At 53.2% G+C, this 20,254-nt stretch overlaps 1 protein-coding gene across 4 annotated transcripts in view; it reads right to left on the bottom strand.

Annotated features, from left to right (window-relative positions):
* Positions 1-10,501: 10,501 nt before the first annotated feature.
* SMURF2 (SMAD specific E3 ubiquitin protein ligase 2) overlaps positions 10,502-20,254 on the bottom strand; it is a 53,667-nt gene continuing 43,914 nt past the window's right edge. For all 4 annotated transcript variants that reach the window (XM_077254716.1, XM_077254715.1, XM_077254714.1 and 1 more), the window contains exons 8-19: positions 19,031-19,233; positions 18,842-18,926; positions 17,933-18,091; positions 17,492-17,714; positions 17,310-17,413; positions 15,104-15,218; positions 14,851-15,029; positions 14,623-14,760; positions 14,336-14,456; positions 14,051-14,252; positions 12,401-12,476; positions 10,502-12,197 (exon numbers count right to left, since the gene is read on the bottom strand). In XM_077254716.1, the coding sequence (XP_077110831.1) occupies positions 12,098-12,197; positions 12,401-12,476; positions 14,051-14,252; positions 14,336-14,456; positions 14,623-14,760; positions 14,851-15,029; positions 15,104-15,218; positions 17,310-17,413; positions 17,492-17,714; positions 17,933-18,091; positions 18,842-18,926; positions 19,031-19,233 (1,705 nt within the window). In that variant the 3' untranslated portion in view covers positions 10,502-12,097. The remainder of the gene's footprint in view (positions 12,198-12,400; positions 12,477-14,050; positions 14,253-14,335; positions 14,457-14,622; positions 14,761-14,850; positions 15,030-15,103; positions 15,219-17,309; positions 17,414-17,491; positions 17,715-17,932; positions 18,092-18,841; positions 18,927-19,030; positions 19,234-20,254) is intronic.

Raw genomic sequence — 20,254 nt, 5'->3', positions numbered from 1 at the left:
CCAACGATCACGACCAGCGATACGACCTGGCCGTGATCGTTGGTAAGTCGTTGTGTGGTCGCTGGGGAGCTGTCACACAGACAGCTCTCTCCAGCAACCAACGATCAGGGGAACGACTTCGGCATCGTTGAAACTGTCTTCAACGATGCCGAAGTCCCCCTGCAGCACCCGGGTAACCAGGGTAAACATCGGGTTACTAAGCGCAGGGCCGCGCTTAGTAACCCGATGTTTACCCTGGTTACCAAAAAAAACAAACAGTACATACTCACCATCTGATGTCCGTCAGGTCCCTTGCCGTCTACTTCCTGCTCTGACTGAGTGCCGCCGTACAGTGAGAGCAGAGCGCAGCGGTGACATCACTGCTGTGCTGTGCTCTCACTGTACGGCAGCACTCAGTCAGAGCAGGAAGCAGACGGCTAGGGACCTGACGGACATCAGATGGTGAGTATGTACTGGTTTTTTTTTTTTACATTTACGCTGGTAACCAGGGTAAACATCGGGTTACTAAGCGCGGCCCTGCGCTTAGTAACCCGATGTTTACCCTGGTTACCAGTGAAGACATCGCTGGATCGGTGTCACACACACCGATTCAGCGATGTCAGCGGGACCTCAACGACCAAAAAAAGGTCCAGGCCATTCCGACACGACCAGCGATCTCGCAGCAGGGGCCTGGTCGCTGGTACGTGTCACACATAGCGAGATCGCTACTGAGGTCGCTGTTGCGTCACAAAACTTGTGACTCAGCAGAGATCTCGCTAGCGATCTCGCTATGTGTGACGGGGCCTTTACACTGTATGTTAAATGGTATCAGTCTGCAAGTCTGTCCTCTTGAACCACCAGACATAAACACTTAAATGCACAAGCCAATATGCAGATGAAAATTCAGTTCTTATTGGTTTGCAAAAACGTAGCTGTCTGGGTAATTAAGATACAATCTGGTTTCTTCACACACCCAACAGACAAGAGAAAGGACTGCAGCCAATTCATCATGGCACCATCACGAGGGACACTGATCTAGGATTCTATAGGATACAACCTAGAGGTTTTCGGCTCCGGTTGGAAGGACACAGATCTGATCCAGTGACCATCTCTGAACCATGGATCTGTTTGGAGAAAGCCAGGGTTGGGACCTGCTGGTCGCCTGGTTCCATGGAGATGGTCAGATAAGCCAGGTGGTGACTCTCGTGTCAACTGGCTTTGGACCTTGTATGGACTCTATGGACAGTTCTTGGTCATCTCCCTATGCTTGTCGTTACCCCTTCTCTGTGCGTTCATCCACAGATGGAGTAGCGACCCTGGGAGCTCTGACATCGTGTCAACTGGCTTTGGACCTTGTATGGACTCTATGGACAGTTCTTGGTCATCTCCCTATGCTTGTCGTTACCCCTCTGTGCGTTCATCCACAGATGGAGTAGCGACCCTGGGAGCTCTGACATCGTGTCAACTGGCTTTGGGCCTTGTATGGACTCTATGGACAGTTCTTGGTCATCTCCCTATGCTTGTCGTTACCCCTTCTCTGTGCGTTCATCCACAGATGGAGTAGCGACCCTGGGAGCTCTGACATCGTGTCAACTGGCTTTGGACCTTGTTTGGACTCTATGGACAGTTCTTGGTCATCTCCCTATGCTTGTCGTTACCCCTTCTCTGTGCGTTCATCCACAGATGGAGTAGCGACCCTGAGAGCTCTGACATCGTGTCATACTGGCTTTGGACCTTGTATGGACTCTATGGACAGTTCTTGGTCATCTCCCTATGCTTGTCGTTACCCCTTCTCTGTGCGTTCATCCACAGATGGAGTAGCGACCCTGAGAGCTCTGACATCGTGTCATACTGGCTTTGGACCTTGTATGGACTCTATGGACAGTTCTTGGTCATCTCCCTATGCTTGTTTGTCGTTACCCCTTCTCTGTGCGTTCATCCACAGATGGAGTAGGGACCCTGGGAGTTCTGACATCGTGTCATGCTGGAAATACGTGGAGACGCAGTGATATTTTATATGCGCCCATGTACCCATACAATTCCAGGCATGTGGGGATTGTTCTGTTTGCTATTGTGTGTTGTGGTTCAATAAAGTATTGCCACACTGTTTTACCTTAACCCTGTGTTGTCTGTGTAGTGTATTGCCCACTGGGAGATAGAGCGGGCGTTCAGTGGTATGAGCCGTCGTCCATGCAGTCTTGCTAAAGACAGCCGGGCCAGCGGACGAGAGCACCCAGTGACCCCGTGTCTCCGTAACAGCATCTATGGGGCCCTAACGTTTGTGCAGCACTATAATGGGGCAAGTGTCTGTATGGAGCATCTATGGGGCCATAACATTTGTGCAGCATTATATGAGGCAAGTGTCTGTATGGAGCATCTATGGGGCCATAACGTTTGTGCAGCATTATATGGGGCAAGTGTCTGTATGGAGCATCTATGGGGCCATAACGTTTGTGCAGCATTATATGGGGCAAGTGTCTGTATGGAGCATCTATGGGGCCATAACGTTTGTGCAGCACTATATGGGGCAAATATCTTTATGGAGCATCTTATGGGGCCATAATCAACGTTTCTGCAGCATTATATGGGGCAAATGTGTCTACGGAGCATCTTATGGGGCCATTATTAACCTTTATTCAGGATTATATGGGGTTCCTTATTCAATATGGATATTCAAAAACACTTAACCTACTGATGTCTCAATTATTTGTATGCAGGACTCTGCTGTGCTGGTTGTCATGGTGCTGAATGAGGGGAAGTTTATATCTGGGGTCAGGAGGGGTTTATAGTGTGGATGTAGCAGAGCCGTGTGTGTACAGGGTGTACAGAGCGGAGCCGTGTATGTGTGTAGTGGAGCAATGTGTACGAGGTGTACGGAGCGGAGTCAGGTGTGTACGAGGTGTACAAAGCTGAGCCGAGTGTGAAAGAGGTGAGCGGAGTCGTGTATGTATGGGGTGTATGGAGTGGTGTTGTGTGTTTATGAGGTGTATGGAGCGGAGCCGCTTGTGTACGGGGTGGACAGAGCGGAGCCGTGTGTGTATGGAGTGTATTAAGCGGAGCCACGTGTGTACGGAGCGGAGCCGAGTGTGTACGGAGCGGAGCTGTGTGTGTGAGGTGTACGGAGTGGATCCGCGTGTGTACAAGGTGTACGGAGCAGAGCCGTGTGTATGAGGTGTATGAAGTGGAGCCACTTGTGTACGGGGTGGACGGAGCGGAGCCGTGTGTGTATGGAGTGTACGAAGCGGAGCCGCGTTTGTATGGAGCGGAGCCATGTGTGTACGGAGCGGAGCTGTGTGTGAGGTGTACGGAGTGGATCCGCGTGTGTATGAGGTGTACGGAGCAGATCCGTGGGTGTACGGCGCGGAGCCGCGTGTGTACAAGGTGTACGGAGCAGAGCCGTGTGTGTACGGGGTTCACGGAGCAAAGCCGCGTGTGTACGGGCTGTAAATGTCCGAGTTGGGAAGAATGGTACACGGCTGTGGGCAGAGCCCAGCATGTGCACTGTGGGGGAGTATTGGGCGTACTCGCCAGCGTCAGAATGTGCAGTGCGTATGCTCCGGAGCCGACCAGTACACCTAATACACCCCCACACTGCACAGGTCCGGAAATGACGCACTGCAGCGTCACACCAGGAAGAAACAGCACACAGATTTCAAACGCCGGGAGTGCGCTTGGAATTAGAGCGAGGGAGGACATGAACGCCCAGCGTCTGCACTTCCAAAGACATCGCCATAATTAGTACAGGGACTTGTTAGTTATAACATCATTTTTCTCAGCGATTACAGGGCAGTATTAGGTCAGACTATACAACAAAGCAACAAAACTATAGTGTGCGAAATGAATAGGGAAAATGTGAATTTCGGTGGGAAATATTTTGGCGCGGGGGGGCCCCATTTGAAAGTTCGCATCGGGGCCCCTCACTTTGTAGTTACGCCACTGCTAGACACACATATAACCCTAGACATATGTCACTACACACATATAGATATATATACACACACATCTTTCACCACATCCTGCATTAGGAGGAACCCAGGGCCAACCGCACCAGCATATGGTCTCACAATGGGTCTGAGGATCTCATCTCGGTACCTAATGGCAATCAGGCTACCTCTGGCGAGCACATGGAGGGCTGTGCGGCCCCCAAAGAAATGCCACCCCACACCATTACTGACCCACTGCCAAACCGGTCATGCTGAAGGATGTTGCAGGCAGCAGATCGCTCTCCACGGCATCTCCAGACTCTGTCACGTCTGTCACATGTGCTCAGTGTGAACCTGCTTTCATCTGTGAAGAGCACAGGGCGCCAGTGGCGAATTTGCCAATCCTGGTGTTCTGTGGCAAATTCCAAGCGTCCTGCATGGTGTTGGGCTGTGAGCACAACCCCCATCTGTGGACATCGAGCACTCAGACCATCCTCATGGAGTCAGTTTCTAACCGTTTGTGCAGACACACGCACATTTGTGGCCTGCTGGAGGTCATTTTGCAGGGCTCTGGCAGTGCTCCTCCTTGCACAAAGGCTGAGGTAGCGGTTCTGCTGCTGGGTTGTTGCCCTGCTACGGCCCCCTCCACATCTCCTGGTAGCGCCTCCAGCCTCTGGACACTACGCTGACAGACACAGCAAACCTTCTTGCCACAGCTCGCATTGATGTGCCATCCTGGACGAGCTGCACTACCTGAGCCACTTGTGTGGGTTGTAGAGTCCGTCTTATGCTACCACGAGTGTGAAAGCACAACCAACATTCAAAAGTGACCAAAACATCAGCCAGAAAGCATTGGTACTGAGATGTGGTCTGTGGTCCCCACCTGCAGAACCACTCCTTTATTGAGGGGGTCTCGATAATTGCCAATAATTTCCATTTGTTGTCTATTCCATTTGCACAACAGCATGTGAAATTGATTGTCAAACAGTGTTGCTTCCTAAGTGGACAGTTTGATTTCACAGAAGTTTGATTTACTTGGAGTTATATTCTGTTATTTAAGTGTTCCCTTTATTTTTTTGAGCAGTGTAGTATAATGTCCCCCTTGTATAGAATGTCCCCCTCAGCCCCGCATATATAGTATAACTAGATTGTGGCCCGATTCTAACGCATCGGGTATTCTAGAATATGCATGTCCCCGTAGTATATGGACAATGATGATTCCAGAATTAGCGGCAGACTGTGCCCGTCGCTGATTGGTCGAGGCAACCTTTATGACATCATCATCGCCATGGCAACCATTATGACATCTACGTCGATACTGTGCCCGTCGCTGATTGGTCGAGGCCTGGCGGCCTCGACCAATCAGAGACGCGGGATTTCCATTATGACATCATCGTCGCCATGCTGTGCCCGTCGCTGATTGGTCGAGGCCTGGCGGCCTCGACCAATCAGAGACGCGGGATTTCCAGGACAGACAGACAGACAGACGGAAAAACCCTTAGACAATTATATATATACTAGACTGTGGCCCGATTCTAACGCATCTGGTATTCTAGAATATGCATCATGTCCCCGTAGTATATGGACAATGATGATTCCAGAATTTGCGGCAGACTGTGCCCGTCGCTGATTGGTCGAGGCAACCTTTATGACATCATCGTCGCCATGGCAACCATTATGACATCTATGTCGATACTGTGCCCGTCGCTGATTGGTCGAGGCCTAGACTGTGGCCCGATTCTAACGCATCGGGTATTCTAGAATATGCATGTCCCCGTAGTATATGGACAATGATGATTCCAGAATTCGCGGCAGACTGTGCCCGTCGCTGATTGGTCGAGGCCTGGCGGCCTCGACCAATCAGACACGCGGGATTTCCAGGACAGACAGACAGACAGACAGACAGACAGACAGACAGACAGACAGACAGACAGACAGACAGACAGACGGAAAAACCCTTAGACAATTATATATATATAGACTAGATTGTGGCCCGATTCTAAGGCATCGGGTATTCTAGAATATGCATGTCTCTGTAGTATATGGACAATGATGATTCCAGAATTCGCGGCAGACTGTGCCCATTGCTGATTGGTCAAGGCAACCTTTATGACATCATCGTCGCCATGGTAACTATTATGACATCTATGTCGATACTGTGCCCGTCGCTGATTGGTCGAGGCGAATTCGCGGCAGACTGTGCTCGTCGCTGATTGGTTGAGGCAACCTTTAATGCATCGGGTATTCTAGAATATGCATGTCCCCGTAGTATAAGGACAATGATGATTCCAGAATTTGCAGCAGACTGTGCCCGTTGCTGATTGGTCGAGGCAACCTTTATGATATCATCGTTGCCATGGCAACCATTATGACATCTACGTCGATACTGTGCCTGTCTCTGATTGGTCGAGGCATCGTCGCCATGCTGTGCCCGTCGCTGATTGGTCGAGGCCTGGCGGCCTCGACCAATCAGAGACACGGGATTTCCAGGACAGACGGAAAAACCCTTAGACAATTATATATATAGATAATGTCCCCCATGTATAGTATGTCCCTCGCAGCCCCCGTATATAGTATAATACCCTCCTTATACAGTATGTCCCTCACAGCCCCCCATATACGGTATAGTGTAATGACCCCATATATAGTTCAATTCAATTTTTTAATTCAAAGAAGCTTTTTTTTGGCAGGACCAAATAAACATTAGTTTCCCAAAGCATGTGTGCAGTAGGGATAGATAGTAGGGACGATGGATGGGGTGCAGGGTGGGGGTAAGGAAGTCCATGGCATATCATGGCTGTCTTTCTTGCATCCTATGGCACGTGCTCACATACTGCGTTGCTATCTCCACCGCACTTCTTCCCCCAGAAGGATATGTTTTTTCTTCCTCCTTCATGGAGCTTAAATCCAGGAAGAGATCGGAGAGTCTCCTGAAGTGAGTGTCCCTCACTGCTGATTGTTTGGTGCAGTGTAGCAGGAAGTGAGTCTCATCCTCCAGGTCACAGTGTAGGCATAGTCTGTCATCTGCCTGTGCCAGCCGACCTCGATAGCCAGATTGTAGGCACTGGGTCTATACCGGCTCAGGATCTGGCGGTCGCTGGGGTCCGTGTTTCTCCAGATATGGAGCCAGTCTGTAGTCTCTCTGTAGATTCTGGTACATGGTCAGTTTCTGTGAGCTGCTGATCTCCTATGTCCCCCACAGTCCCCATATTTATATAGTATAATGTCCCCATATTTATATAGTATAATGTCCCCCACAGTCCCCATATTTATATAGTATAATGTCCCCCACAGTCCCCATATTTATATAGTATAATGTCCCCACAGTCCCCATATTTATATAGTATAATGTCCCCCATATACAGTATGTCCCCCAGTCTCCATATTTATATAGTATACTGTCCCCCATATACAGTATGTCCCCCAGTCCCCATATTTATATAGTATAATGTCCCCCATATACAGTATGTCCCCACAGTCCCCATATTTATATAGTATAATGTCCCCCATATACAGTATGTCCCCATATTTATATAGTATAATGTCCCTCATATACAGTATGTCTCCCAGGCCCCATATTTTTATAGTATAATGTCCCCCATATACAGTATGTCCCCTAAGTAACATTTGGCACCTCTTAGGTCTTGGAGGGGAGATGCTAAATGTGGCCTGAGGTGATCTATTCCTGAGAACCTTTTCACAAGTGTCTCAAAAGAGAAAATAATATATTCATTAGCAGAGCGGCCGTGGCCAATCAAACAGCCCGCAATTATGATATTGACCTGAGGGGCCGGTCTAGAAACCTGACCTCAGACCAAAGTTATAAATTTAGGCTGCAGACAGAATTGTGGTCACATGTTGGGGGCAGCCTGAGAAGCTGGTGTGATCCAATCTACATTCGTCCTACCCCAGGGAGCAGAAAGCAACTACCAGTTAGATAATTTCTGTAAGTTTCTCCTGTTTATTTTGATACTGTTTTGCATAAGTTGTATGTCTTTTTATTATCATATTTTTATACCTTTTTCTTACTGTAAGCACTGAACCTTTTTGTATTAAAGTATAAAACTTTAACAAGTTGAACCTTGAATGTTCTAAAAGAATCCATAGCCTAAAGTGTGTGAGCCTTATGAGAGGTAGACAGTATTAGTATTTCCGGGACTCATCGCCCATGTGTTCGATGAGTGGTGGCAGCGTGTATGAGCGGGTGTGTGGTCTGGGTCGGTGTGTGATTTATGCTCCCATTACAGCATAGGACAGAGGTTGATTGCTGGACTGAGAGTGGGGAGATAGATTAACCCTTGCAGGCACAACCCCAAGTCACGTGTGAGAGCGGACACGTGACGAATAAGTGACACCACGGAGTAGGGATCCGTGACATATAGTATAATGTCCCCCATATACAGTATGTCCCCAACAGTCCCCATATTTATATGGTTATATTAGTATATGGACAATGATGATTCCAGAATTAGCGGCAGACTGTGCCCGTCACTGATTGGCCGAGGCAACCTTTATGACATCATCGTCGCCATGGCAACCATTATGACATCTACGTCGATACTGTGCCCGTCGCTGATTGGTCGAGGCGAATTCGCGGCAGACTGTGCCCGTCGCTGATTGGTCGAGGCAACCTTTATGACATCGTCGCCATGCTGCGCCCGTCGCTGATTGGTCGAGGCCGCCAGGCCTCGACCAATCAGAGACGCGGGATTTCCAGGACAGACAGAAAAACCCTTAGACAATTATATATATAGATAATGTCCCCCACAGTCCCCATATTTATATAGTATAATGTCCCCCATATACAGCATGTCCCCCAGTCTCCATATTTATAATGTCCCCCATATACAGTATGCCTCTCACAGCCCCTCGTTACCTTTGCGAATAAAAGGGGTCATAAAAATATATATATATATATATATTACCCTCCTCTAATCCCTGCTCCATCCAGCCTCGGCCTCTTCATCTATTTAGTGCAGCAGTGGTGCTGGATGATGCGATGAGGTCACTGCACTATCCCCAGCATGCGCCATTCTCCTTAAAGTAGCCTGCATTCTGCTGGAGTTCCTGGTGAAGCAGGCAGCGGTCGTCCGCAGCACCTCTGCTCCCACCATGGCACCTTCAACAGGAGAGGGGCGCCAGTGACAGCCGGGGAAGGAGAGAGGGGCGCCAGAGAGCAGGAGAGAGGGGCGCCAGAGAGCAGGAGAGAGGGGCGCCAGAGAGCAGGAGAGAGGGGCGCCAGAGAGCAGGAGAGAGGGGCGCCAGAGAGAGGGGCGCCAGAGAGCAGGAGAGAGGGGCGCCAGAGAGAGGGGCGCCAGAGAGCAGGAGAGAGGGGCGCCAGAGAGCAGGAGAGAGGGGCGCCAGAGAGCAGGAGAGAGGGGCGCCAGAGAGCAGGAGAGAGGGGCGCCAGAGAGCAGGAGGGGCGCAAGTGACAGCCGAGGAGCAGGGCCTCCTCTTTCACTACTCCGAGCCCCGCCATTTGCAGGGCCTCCTCTTTCACTACTCCGAGCCCCGCCATTTGCAGGGCCTCCTCTTTCACTCCTCCGAGCCCCGTCATCTGCAGGACCCCCTCTCTCACTCTTCCAAGACCCGCCATCTGCGGACACCCTCACTCACTCCTCCGGGTCCCGCTATCTGCAGGACCCACTTCTTTCACTCCTCCGGGCCTCGTTATCTGCAGGACCCCCTCTTTCACTACTCCAAGCCCTGCCATTTGCAGGGCCTCCTCTTTCACTCCTCCGGGCCCCGCCATCTGCGGACCCCCTCACTCCTCCAGGTCCCGCCATCTGCGGACACCCCCACTCACTCCTCCGGGCCCCGCTATCTGCAGGACCCCTCTTTAACTCCTCCGGGCCCAGTTATCTGCAGGACCCCCTTTCACTACTCCGGGCCCCCCTATCTGCAGGGCAGGGCCCCCTTTTTCACTCCTCCGAGCCCTGCCATTTGCAGGGCCTCCTCTTTCACTCCTCCGGGCCCCGCCATCTGCAGGACCCCCTCTCACTCCTCCAGGCCCCACCATCTGCAGACACCCTCACTCACTCCTCCGGGCCCCATTATCTGCAGGACCCCCTCTTTCACTACTCTGAGCCCCGCCATCTGCAGGGCCTCCTCTTTCACTCCTCCGGGCCCAGTTATCTGCAGGACCCCCTTTCACTACTCCGGGCCCTCCTATCTGCAGGGCCCCCTTTTTCACTCATCCGAGCCCCATCTGCAGGGCCTCCTCTTTCACTCCTCCGGGCCCAGTTATCTGCAGGACCCCCTTTCACTACTCCGGGCCCCCCTATCTGCAGGGCCCCCTTTTTCACTCATCCGAGCCCCATCTGCAGGGCCGCCTCTTTCACTCCTCCGAGCCCCGCCATCTGCAGGGCCTCCTCTTTCACTCCTCTGGGCCCAGTTATCTGCAGGACCCCCTTTCACTACTCCGGGCCCCCCTATATGCAGGGCCCCCTTTTTCAGTCATCCGAGCCCCATCTGCAGGGCCTCCTCTTTCACTCCTCCGGGACCCGCCATCTGCAGGACCCCCTCTCTCTCCTCCGGACACCCATACCCCCTCTATCACTCCTCTGCCCCTCCCCCATAATTGAGGCTCAGACACAAGATGTGTTGAAAATACCTTTAATTCTGCGCTATAAATGAAGCCATGATTACGTCGCACATGCTGGTGCCAGAGTTAGTGAAGGGAACGTCGGCTCCGACAGCGATCACCCCCAAACCCTGGACAGGCACTGAGGAGACCCCCGGAGTCAGGGAGCTTATATCTATCTATACAGTAACAGGTTCACTGCTGAAGCCTTAAAGGGGTGGGCTCTGCGGCAGGAAGAGGGGCTGGAAAAGAACTCAGGGGTCGCAACCCTACAGGGGCAATGTAACTTCCCCCCCCCCCCCCCTCAAAAAAAAAAAAGTCAGGGCCTATTGTTTGTATTGCAGAGGGGTCTGCAGCTCAGCGCCCCCAGAGGACAATCTAATGCACTGCAGGACGCAGCACCAACTGGTGACCCCAAGAGAAACTTATAGTTAGTTAAACCACAAGTCCCAGCATGCCGAAAGAGAAGACAATTGCTAATCCTGTAAATCACAAAACGACCGTGATACGCAGGAAAGAAAACGCGGAACTAAAAATAAGTGTCTCTGGCCCTTTAAGAACTAAAATAGTATGGTGACACTGTCCCTAGTGGTCATGAGTGGAAGTACAGACTATTGGACACCTGCATTTCTCTGCACCAGCAGGGCATGCCCTCACTATGGGTGGGTGGGTGGAGCCTCCCGCTCTGCAGGGGTGAAGCTTACTCTTGTCACACCCCCGCTTAGTGACAAATCCCTTTTCCTGCCGCAGAGGATCATGGTTTTTTTTTCGGCTTTTAACGCTAAAGTTTCCTCTTGGGGTAGAAAAAAATGTCGCGAAGGTCGCGGCCGCTACAAGTAGGACAAGAATTTTCACAGAAAATTCCTTTTTTGTTTTTCTTCCTCTTTATTCTATTTACAGATGAAGACGGAGAGCGGAAGTAGCGGACGGCAGGACGACACTGAACGTGGGGGAGGGGGTTAATGCTGCGTCTGATATAATGGCGTTGAGGACAAAACAATAAAACGTCGCTGGGAGGAATATAACTGAGGGGAAGACTGCGGGTTCTGAAAGAAGCGAAACTAAGGTTTCCGCAAACCCTGGCAAAACGGCTGCAACAATGGCCGCCGCAGCTCCGGGATGACACTCGCGTCGGGAGTGATTGCGGGGAGAAAACATAAAAATGGCAGACGTTAAATAAAATAAGTGGCGGGATACGGAGCGAAAGCCATGGGAGGGAGGGGCAGAAAACATGGCCGCCGCAAACCGCTCTCCACTGACAGACCTCGTGGGCGGTCGTCCCTCACCGCCGCCGGCCATGACCCAATCTTTGCTTCTTGCTGTGAGATCCGGGAAGAGGGAATGTCATCGTTAACCCTTTACGTATAAAAATAATAGTAGTCTTTATATACGGCGGTGGGGGGCGCCGTGCTCACGGACGCCGTGCTCGCGGGCGCCGCCCCAGCAACGTCCAAGATACTTTGTTTTTAAATAGCAGCCAAGTCGCCAGCGCTGGACGACTCATATCGTCATGGAAAAAAATATATTTATATATAATATTTATAGAATCCCAAAAAGTGTCCGTCCTGCTCCGACGCCAGGGCCCGAGCACCACGCCACCAGGGTCTGCGCCTCATTCCACCGCAAAGCCGCAGGTCTCCTCGATGGCTGTCAGCAGCTTCTCGTACAGCTTGTCGTACGTCTCGTATGGTGGGATGTCGATGCGGTTGAAGCTGAAAAGGAAAAAGGAATGAGAATAGAGTGTACTGTGCCGACAATGGGGCGGGCCGCCGCTCCGACAATGGGGCGCCGCGCCGACAATGGGGATCATGATGTATATAAAAGTCTGCAAGAGAACAAAACGGGTGGAGTCTATGACTTCTAATTAGCATAAGGGCAGTAACCCCAGAGGGCTACAGAGGCGGCGGTCACTCACCAGGTGTGCGCCTTGGGCAGGTTATTGGTGTTGGCGTCAATCTGATGGATGGTGAAGAGCCGCGGACCCGCTGCACCTGCCGGAGGAAGTGACATTTACTTACTGGTCACAATCACAGTGCAAAATCCCAACCAACCGGCCCACCAAACAGCAGAGGCACAAACCCCCAACTCACCAGACAGCGACCACACAAACCCCCGAACCACCAGACAGCGCCGAGACAAACCCCTGTCCCACCAGACAGCGACGACACAAACCCCCGAACCACCAGACAGCGCCGAGACAAACCCCTGTCCCACCAGACAGCGACGACACAAACCCCCGAACCACCAGACAGCGCCGAGACAAACCCCTGTCCCACCAGACAGCGACGACACAAACCCCCAAACCACCAGACAGCGCCGACACAAACCCCTGTCCCAGCAGACAGCGGCGACACAAACCCCCGACCCACCAGACAGAAACGGCACAACCCCCTGACCCACCAGACAGCAACACCACAAACCCCCACCCCATCCCACCAGACATCGGCGACACAAACTACTGACCCCGGCCCACCAGACATTGGTGTCACGTACCCGCTTCTTAGCACACGACTTGGGGTTGCGCCTGCAAGGGTTAATCTATCACCCCTCTCTCAGTCCAGCATTCAACCTCTGTCCTATGCTGTAATGGGAGCATAAATCACACACCGACACCACTCACCGAACACACAGAAGATGAATCCTGGAAATATTACTACTGTCTGCCAATCATAAGGCTCACACACCTTAGGCTATGGATTCTTTAGAGCATACAAGGTTCAACTGAAAGTTTAATGCCTTAATACAAAAAGGTACAGTGCTTACAGTAAGAAAAAGGTATAAAAATACGGTAATAAAAAGACACACAAATATGCAAAACAGTTTTAACAATAAACGGGAGAAAACTTACAGAAATAGCTAACTTTGTTTTGTAGTCTGTTTTCTGCTCCCTGAGGAGGGGGGGGGGGGGGGGGGGACGGACACGAATATGGAACATCAGCTCGGCTGCCCTCAATTTGTGAACAACTTTGTATGCGTACAGGCCTAATTTATAGAGTTAATTTGGAGGTCAGATTTCTATACCAGCCTCTCAGGTTGATATTATAATTGCTTGCTTTTGGTCGGACTACAGCCACTCCCCCAATGAATATATTATTTTCCTCTAAACACTTTTTGCATAAAGTTTTTCACAGATAGATAGTGTCAGGCAGTAATTGACATCTCTCTTCAAAAGAGACAGAAGGTTTGAAATGCTTCCCCTTCCTGGTTCTTAGCAAGACCCCCTGGCGAGATTGGAGACAGTAGACTGCTTTCTCAGGATAACATATGCTGTGCCCCCTGTGAGACCTGCAGTCTCAGGACAGATGTTAGATTACTGCTAGTCCCACATATATACCTATACATATTTCACTACAATCGGCGACACAAACTCCTGACCCACCAGACAGCGACGACACAAACCCCCCCACCCCAGCCCACCAGACAGCGACGACAACCCCCTACCCCTACCCCCACCCCACCAGACTGTGGCAATTCTCCAACCCCCCACCCCATCAGACAGTGCAGTTTTGTCACCACCAGTCGGCGATGCACCCTGCTGGACAGAGCAGGGACTGCAGTTCCCTACCTTGCAGCGCCTTGAAGCCTTGCAGTGGGACCCTGGAGGATCCGGTGACGAACTGCAGCAGCCGCGCCCTCCGCTCCTCGTCAAACGACTCCACCGCCTTCCAGAACCACTTGACGATGTTGCTGTCCGGGGTACAGTGTTTTAATCGCGTGTTCGCCTTCCAGTCGTTCACATCGATCTTTCCCAGTCCGCAGACGATCAGCTGGAAGGACAAAACACGGTGGTCACCCCTCCCCACCGGAGAACTACAAGTGCCAGGAAGCCTAGCTCCAGACTGCAGGTTACCTCCAGCTCCTTCTCGTCGAATGTCTTGAGCAGGTGCTGGGGGATCACCTCGTTGAATCCCTTCTGCAGGGCCAAGAACTGCGCCTCGATCCCTCGCAGGAACCGCCAGTTCACGTAGAGCCTGGAAGATGGGGGGAAAGGTCGGCGTTACAATGTAACAAACCCTCAGCAGCAAGCACATCACCACACAAAGAGGAATATAAATCTGCACTGGCCCTTTAAGGAAATATTGCTAGCTGTTATAACCTGACGGGGCCAAGCTCCGCCCCTGGCCATCACTTGCTCACCTGACGTACTCCTTTTTGGTTTCTTCGGTGACCGGGATGCTTTTGCCGTTGGGCTTCAGCTCATGCTGGATGAGCTCGCCATACGCGCTGTGCTCCACACAGAACGTGTGGTCCAGGACCGCCGTGATGTCGTTCTCCCTGGGAAAAGGGGAGGACAAAAAAAAGGAGTTACAGTGAAAGGGGCGGAGCAAAGACACGCCCACATCGAGACCGGCCGCTGTGACTCACAGGATCCAGACCAGGCTATTGTGGAGGTCGGGGTCCACGGACTCCATGTCGTCCAGCGTGATGGGCTTCCCCAGCAGCTGCTTGTAAAAGGGCAGCGTGAAGCCGCCGTCGATGTAGTGGCCATGAAACACCGCCATGCCCATGATCCGCCCCACGAAGTGGAAGTAGGAGAGGTGCTCCTATAGGAGGGAAGCGCAGGGTTACCGGGGGGGAAAACTGCAAGACGGAGACCCCCGGCCACACACACACTTACCGGGTTGACGGCAGAGTCGGGGTTGATCTGTAGTGTGTAGATATCGTCGCGGGAATATTGGAAGAGGCCATAATACGGATTCAGCATCTCGTGAGACAGCAGGTACAGCCACTCCCTGGAAGGGAAACGAGAGGAAGGAGCTCAGCAAAGTGCGCGACAAAGGGGAGGCACTCGGCAGAGGGTGCGGGAAAGGGGAGGGGAAGGGGAGGCGCAAGGCAGAGAGTGCGGGAAAGGGGAGGCACTCGGCAGAGGGTGCGGGAAAGGGGAAGGGAGGCGCAAGGCAGAGAGTGCGGGAAAGGGGAGGCGCTCGGCAGAGGGCGCGGGAAAGGGGAGGGGAAAGGCGCTAAGCAGAGTGCGTGGGAATAGGGAGGGGAAAGAGGCGCTCGGCAGAGGGAAAAGTGGCGCTCGGCAGAGGGGGAGGGAAAAGGCAGCGGCAGAGGGAACAGGAAAGGAGGCGGCGGCAGAGGGAACAGGAAAGGAGGCGGCGGCAGAGGGAACAGGAAAGGAGGCGGCGGCAGAGGGAACAGGAAAGGAGGCGGCGGCAGAGGGAACAGGAAAGGAGGCGGCGGCAGAGAGAACAGGAAAGGAGGAGGCGGCAGGGGGAACAGGAAAGGAGGAGGCGGCAGGGGGAACAGGAAAGGAGGAGGCGGCAGAGGGAACAGGAAAGGAGGAGGCGGCAGAGGGAACAGGAAAGGAGGAGGCGGCAGGGGGAACAGGAAAGGAGGAGGCGGCAGGGGGAACAGGAAAGGAGGAGGCGGCAGGGGGAACAGGAAAGGAGGAGGCGGCAGAGGGAACAGGAAAGGAGGAGGCGGCAGAGGGAACAGGAAAGGAGGCGGCGGCAGAGGGAACAGGAAAGGAGGAGGCGGCAGGGGGAACAGGAAAGGAGGAGGCGGCAGGGGGAACAGGAAAGGAGGAGGCGGCAGGGGGAACAGGAAAGGAGGAGGCGGCAGAGGGAACAGGAAAGGAGGAGGCGGCAGAGGGAACAGGAAAGGAGGAGGCGGCAGAGGGAACAGGAAAGGAGGAGGCGGCAGAGGGAACAGGAAAGGAGGAGGCGGCAGAGGGAACAGGAAAGGAGGAGGCGGCAGAGGGAACAGGAAAGGAGGAGGCGGCAGAGGGAACAGGAAAGGAGGAGGCGGCAGAGGGAACAGGAAAGGAGGAGGCGGCAGAGGGAACAGGAAAGGAGGAGGCGGCAGAGGGAACAGGAAAGGAGGAGGCGGCAGAGGGAACAGGAAAGGAGGAGGCGGCAGAGGGAACAGGAAAGGAGGAGGCGGCAGAGGGAACAGGAAAGGAGGAGGCGGCAGAGGGAACAGGAAAGGAGGAGGCGGCAGAGGGAACAGGAAAGGAGGAGGCGGCAGAGGGAACAGGAAAGGAGGAGGCGGCAGAGGGAACAGGAAAGGAGGAGGCGGCAGAGGGAACAGGAAAGGAGGAGGCGGCAGAGGGAACAGGAAAGGAGGAGGCGGCAGAGGGAACAGGAAAGGAGGAGGCGGCAGAGGGAACAGGAAAGGAGGAGGCGGCAGAGGGAACAGGAAAGGAGGAGGCGGCAGAGGGAACAGGAAAGGAGGAGGCGGCAGAGGGAACAGGAAAGGAGGAGGCGGCAGAGGGAACAGGAAAGGAGGAGGCGGCAGAGGGAACAGGAAAGGAGGAGGCGGCAGAGGGAACAGGAAAGGAGGAGGCGGCAGAGGGAACAGGAAAGGAGGCGGCGGCAGAGGGAACAGGAAAGGAGGCGGCAGAGGGAACAGGAAAGGAGGAGGCAGAGGGAACAGGAAAGGAGGGGGCGGCAGAGGGAACAGGAAAGGAGGAGGCGGCGGCAGAGGAAAAAGGAAAGGAGGCAGCAGAGGGAACAGGAAAGGAGGAGGCGGCAGAGGGAGCAGGAAAGGAGGAGGAGCTCACTGGGTGGGGAGGATAAGCAAGAGAGGAGTTCAACAGATGGCAAAAAAAAGGAGCAAGGGAAGAGCTCAGGGGGTAAGGAGGAACCAGGAAGGAGCTCAGTAGAGAACAGGAGGGAGCAAGGAAGGGGCAGCAAAGAGCACGGGAGTGAGGAGCAAGGAGCGGTAGTGCGGAGAGGATCTCTGCACATCATGAATGGTACTTGTGCACGCAGAACTGCCGCACTGGCGTCACCTTATATAAGGCCATGTTTGGAGCAGTTCTGAAGGTTTAGCAGCCCCCACATCAGGTGACCGCTCTTAAAACCAAGCATCATTACCTGGCGACTCCTCCGTAATCTAAACCTTCCTCTCCACGAAATTTGATCATCAGTCTCTTCCACAAATCCTTCGGCCTCATCTTCATCACCTGTCGGTAGGATTCCTGTAGGGTGCAGGACGGAACAGCGGTCAATGGGGTTGGGGAGGATAAGAGCGGCAGAGCAGCAGTGGTGCCGCTTACCTCGAAGATCTCCTCGCGGGACACCTCGATGCGGCAGTGCCCGGCCTGCGGCTGCTGCTGGGACAGCTCCTGTCGCAGGATCTTCAGCTTCTGCACCAGGTCCCGCTTATACCGGGGGACGGTGAGACAGTCCACGTCGTCCGGCAGCTGGCACAGGGACACCACCGGAGGAGGCGGCGGCGGCTGCTGCTGTTGCTGGTGGTCTTTCAGCTGGTTCTGGCGGCTGCAACAAAGAGAAGACCCTCAGAAATCAGAGTATTAAAGGGACGGACTGACATATACAATGCCCCATCCAATAGGGCCACGGCCACAAAACCCCAGACAGAGCGACGCTCCTCTAAGACAGAGCAACGTGCCCCCCCACCCCAAACAGAAAGAACCCCCCACCCCAGACAGGAGGCCGCCCACCTTCTCAGACAAATAGATGAACCCCCCACTTACTTCAGTACGAGGTGCAGGTTCGCCGACAGTCGGGGATCAGTGAACTGAGTGGTCCGATTATTGTGATCCACAAAGTAGACTCTCCCCGTCGCAGTGTTACGGATCTCCCACCCCGGAGGAAGAGGCCCCAACTCCTCACAATTAATGTTACTGAGGTCCCTGGAAAAAAAAAAAGGAAAGAAAAGTCATGAGTTATAACCCAGAGCTGCACGCACTATTCTGCTGGTGCAGTCACTGTGTACATACATTACATTACTGATCCTGAGTTACATCCTGTATTATACCCCAGAGCTGCACTCAGTATTCTGCTGGTGCAGTCACTGTGTACATACATTACATTACTGATCCTGAGTTACATCCTGCATTATACCCCAGAGCTGTACTCAATATTCTGCTGGTGCAGTCACTGTGTACATACATTACATTACTGATCCTGAGTTACATCCTGTATTATACCGCAGAGCTGCACTCACTATTCTGCTGGTGCAGTGACTGTGTACATACATTACATTACTGATCCTGAGTTACATCCTGCATTATACCCCAGAGCTGCACTCACTATTCTGCTGGTGCAGTCACTGTGTACATACATTACATTACTGATCCTGAGTTACATCCTGTATTATACCCAGAGCTGCACTCACTATTCTGCTGGTGCAGTCACTGTGTACATACATTACATTACTGATCCAGAGTTACATCCTGTATTATACCCCAGAGCTGCACTCACTATTCTGCTGGTGCAGTCACTGTGTACATACATTACATTACTGATTCTGAGTTACATCCTGTATTATACTCCAGAGCTGCACTCACTATTCTGCTGGTGCAGTCACTGGGAACATTACTGATCCTGTATTATACCCCAGAGCTGCACACTCTGTTCTGCTGGAGAGGTTACTTTCTCACCTGGGCACCCGGGGATCGTGCCACGTGCTAACTCCGGTCTGCGTGTGGAGGAAGTACACCTGCCCCTGCTGCGTTGTCCTCTGCTCTGTGGAGTGAGAGGAGGATAATAAATGCTGCTCTTTGCTTCCTGTGTACATGTTCTCTGCACCCTCTGTACAGAGCTCCACCCCCTGGACTCCTGGCACTCACCATAGCCCTCTGGCAGGTCCGGCGGGGTGTGTAAATGTGTTCTGCTCATGTAATTCCGGTGCCGCTGGGAGCGCACTCTTCTCTCCACGAGTCGGGGGTCGGAGCTCTGCCCGCTGCTGGCGCCGTTGGTCCCGGTGATGGGCGTGTTCTCGTCCACGAAGCAGCTCAGGGGCCGCCCAGGACTGGAGTACTCGGAGGCGGGTCTGCGGGGACAAAGGGGCGGGGCATGAGAGGAATCAATGGCGACATGAGACCTCTGACCGCATTTAACCTCCTGTGTGTCCTCCTGTAGTATCAGGTCAGTATCACCGATTGCCGTCAGTGAGTGTAAACACCCAGAGGCTGAACCCTGGTCCCACCTTGTCCTGGTTCCACAGCTGAGAGTTCGTTACAATGTTTCAATGATACCAGCACTAGTGACAAGACCAGGATGCTGGTCCACTACTCCACTGGGATGACCAGGATGAGATGGGAGGGGGAACGCTACTCCACGGAGGTGACCAGAATGAGGTGGAACGCTACTCCACGGAGGTGACCAGAATGAGGAGGGAGGGGAACGCTACTCCACGGAGGTGACCAGGATGAGGTGGAACACTACTCCATGGAGGTGACCAGAATGAGGTGGGAGGTGGAACGCTACTCCACGGAGGTGACCAGGATGAGGTGGAACGCTACTCCACGGAGGTGACCAGGATGAGGTGGAACGCTACTCCACGGAGGTGACCAGGATGAGGTGGAACGCTACTCCACGGAGGTGACCAGGATGAGGTGGAACGCTACTCCACGGAGGTGACCAGGATGAGGTGGAACGCTACTCCACGGAGGTGACCAGGATGAGGTGGAACGCTACTCCACGGAGGTGACCAGGATGAGGTGGAACGCTACTCCACGGAGGTGACCAGGATGAGGTGGAACGCTACTCCACGGAGGTGACCAGGATGAGGTGGAACGCTACTCCACGGAGGTGACCAGGATGAGGTGGAACGCTACTCCACGGAGGTGACCAGGATGAGGTGGAACGCTACTCCACGGAGGTGACCAGGATGAGGTGGAACGCTACTCCACGGAGGTGACCAGGATGAGGTGGAACGCTACTCCACGGAGGTGACCAGGATGAGGTGGAACGCTACTCCACGGAGGTGACCAGGATGAGGTGGAACGCTACTCCACGGAGGTGACCAGGATGAGGTGGAACGCTACTCCACGGAGGTGACCAGGATGAGG

This window comes from Ranitomeya variabilis, chromosome 4 (genome assembly GCF_051348905.1).
Source record: "Ranitomeya variabilis isolate aRanVar5 chromosome 4, aRanVar5.hap1, whole genome shotgun sequence".
Taxonomy (NCBI): Eukaryota; Metazoa; Chordata; class Amphibia; order Anura; family Dendrobatidae; genus Ranitomeya; species Ranitomeya variabilis.
Note: the sequence above shows the minus strand (reverse complement) of the source record. Positions and strands in the feature narration are given on the sequence as shown.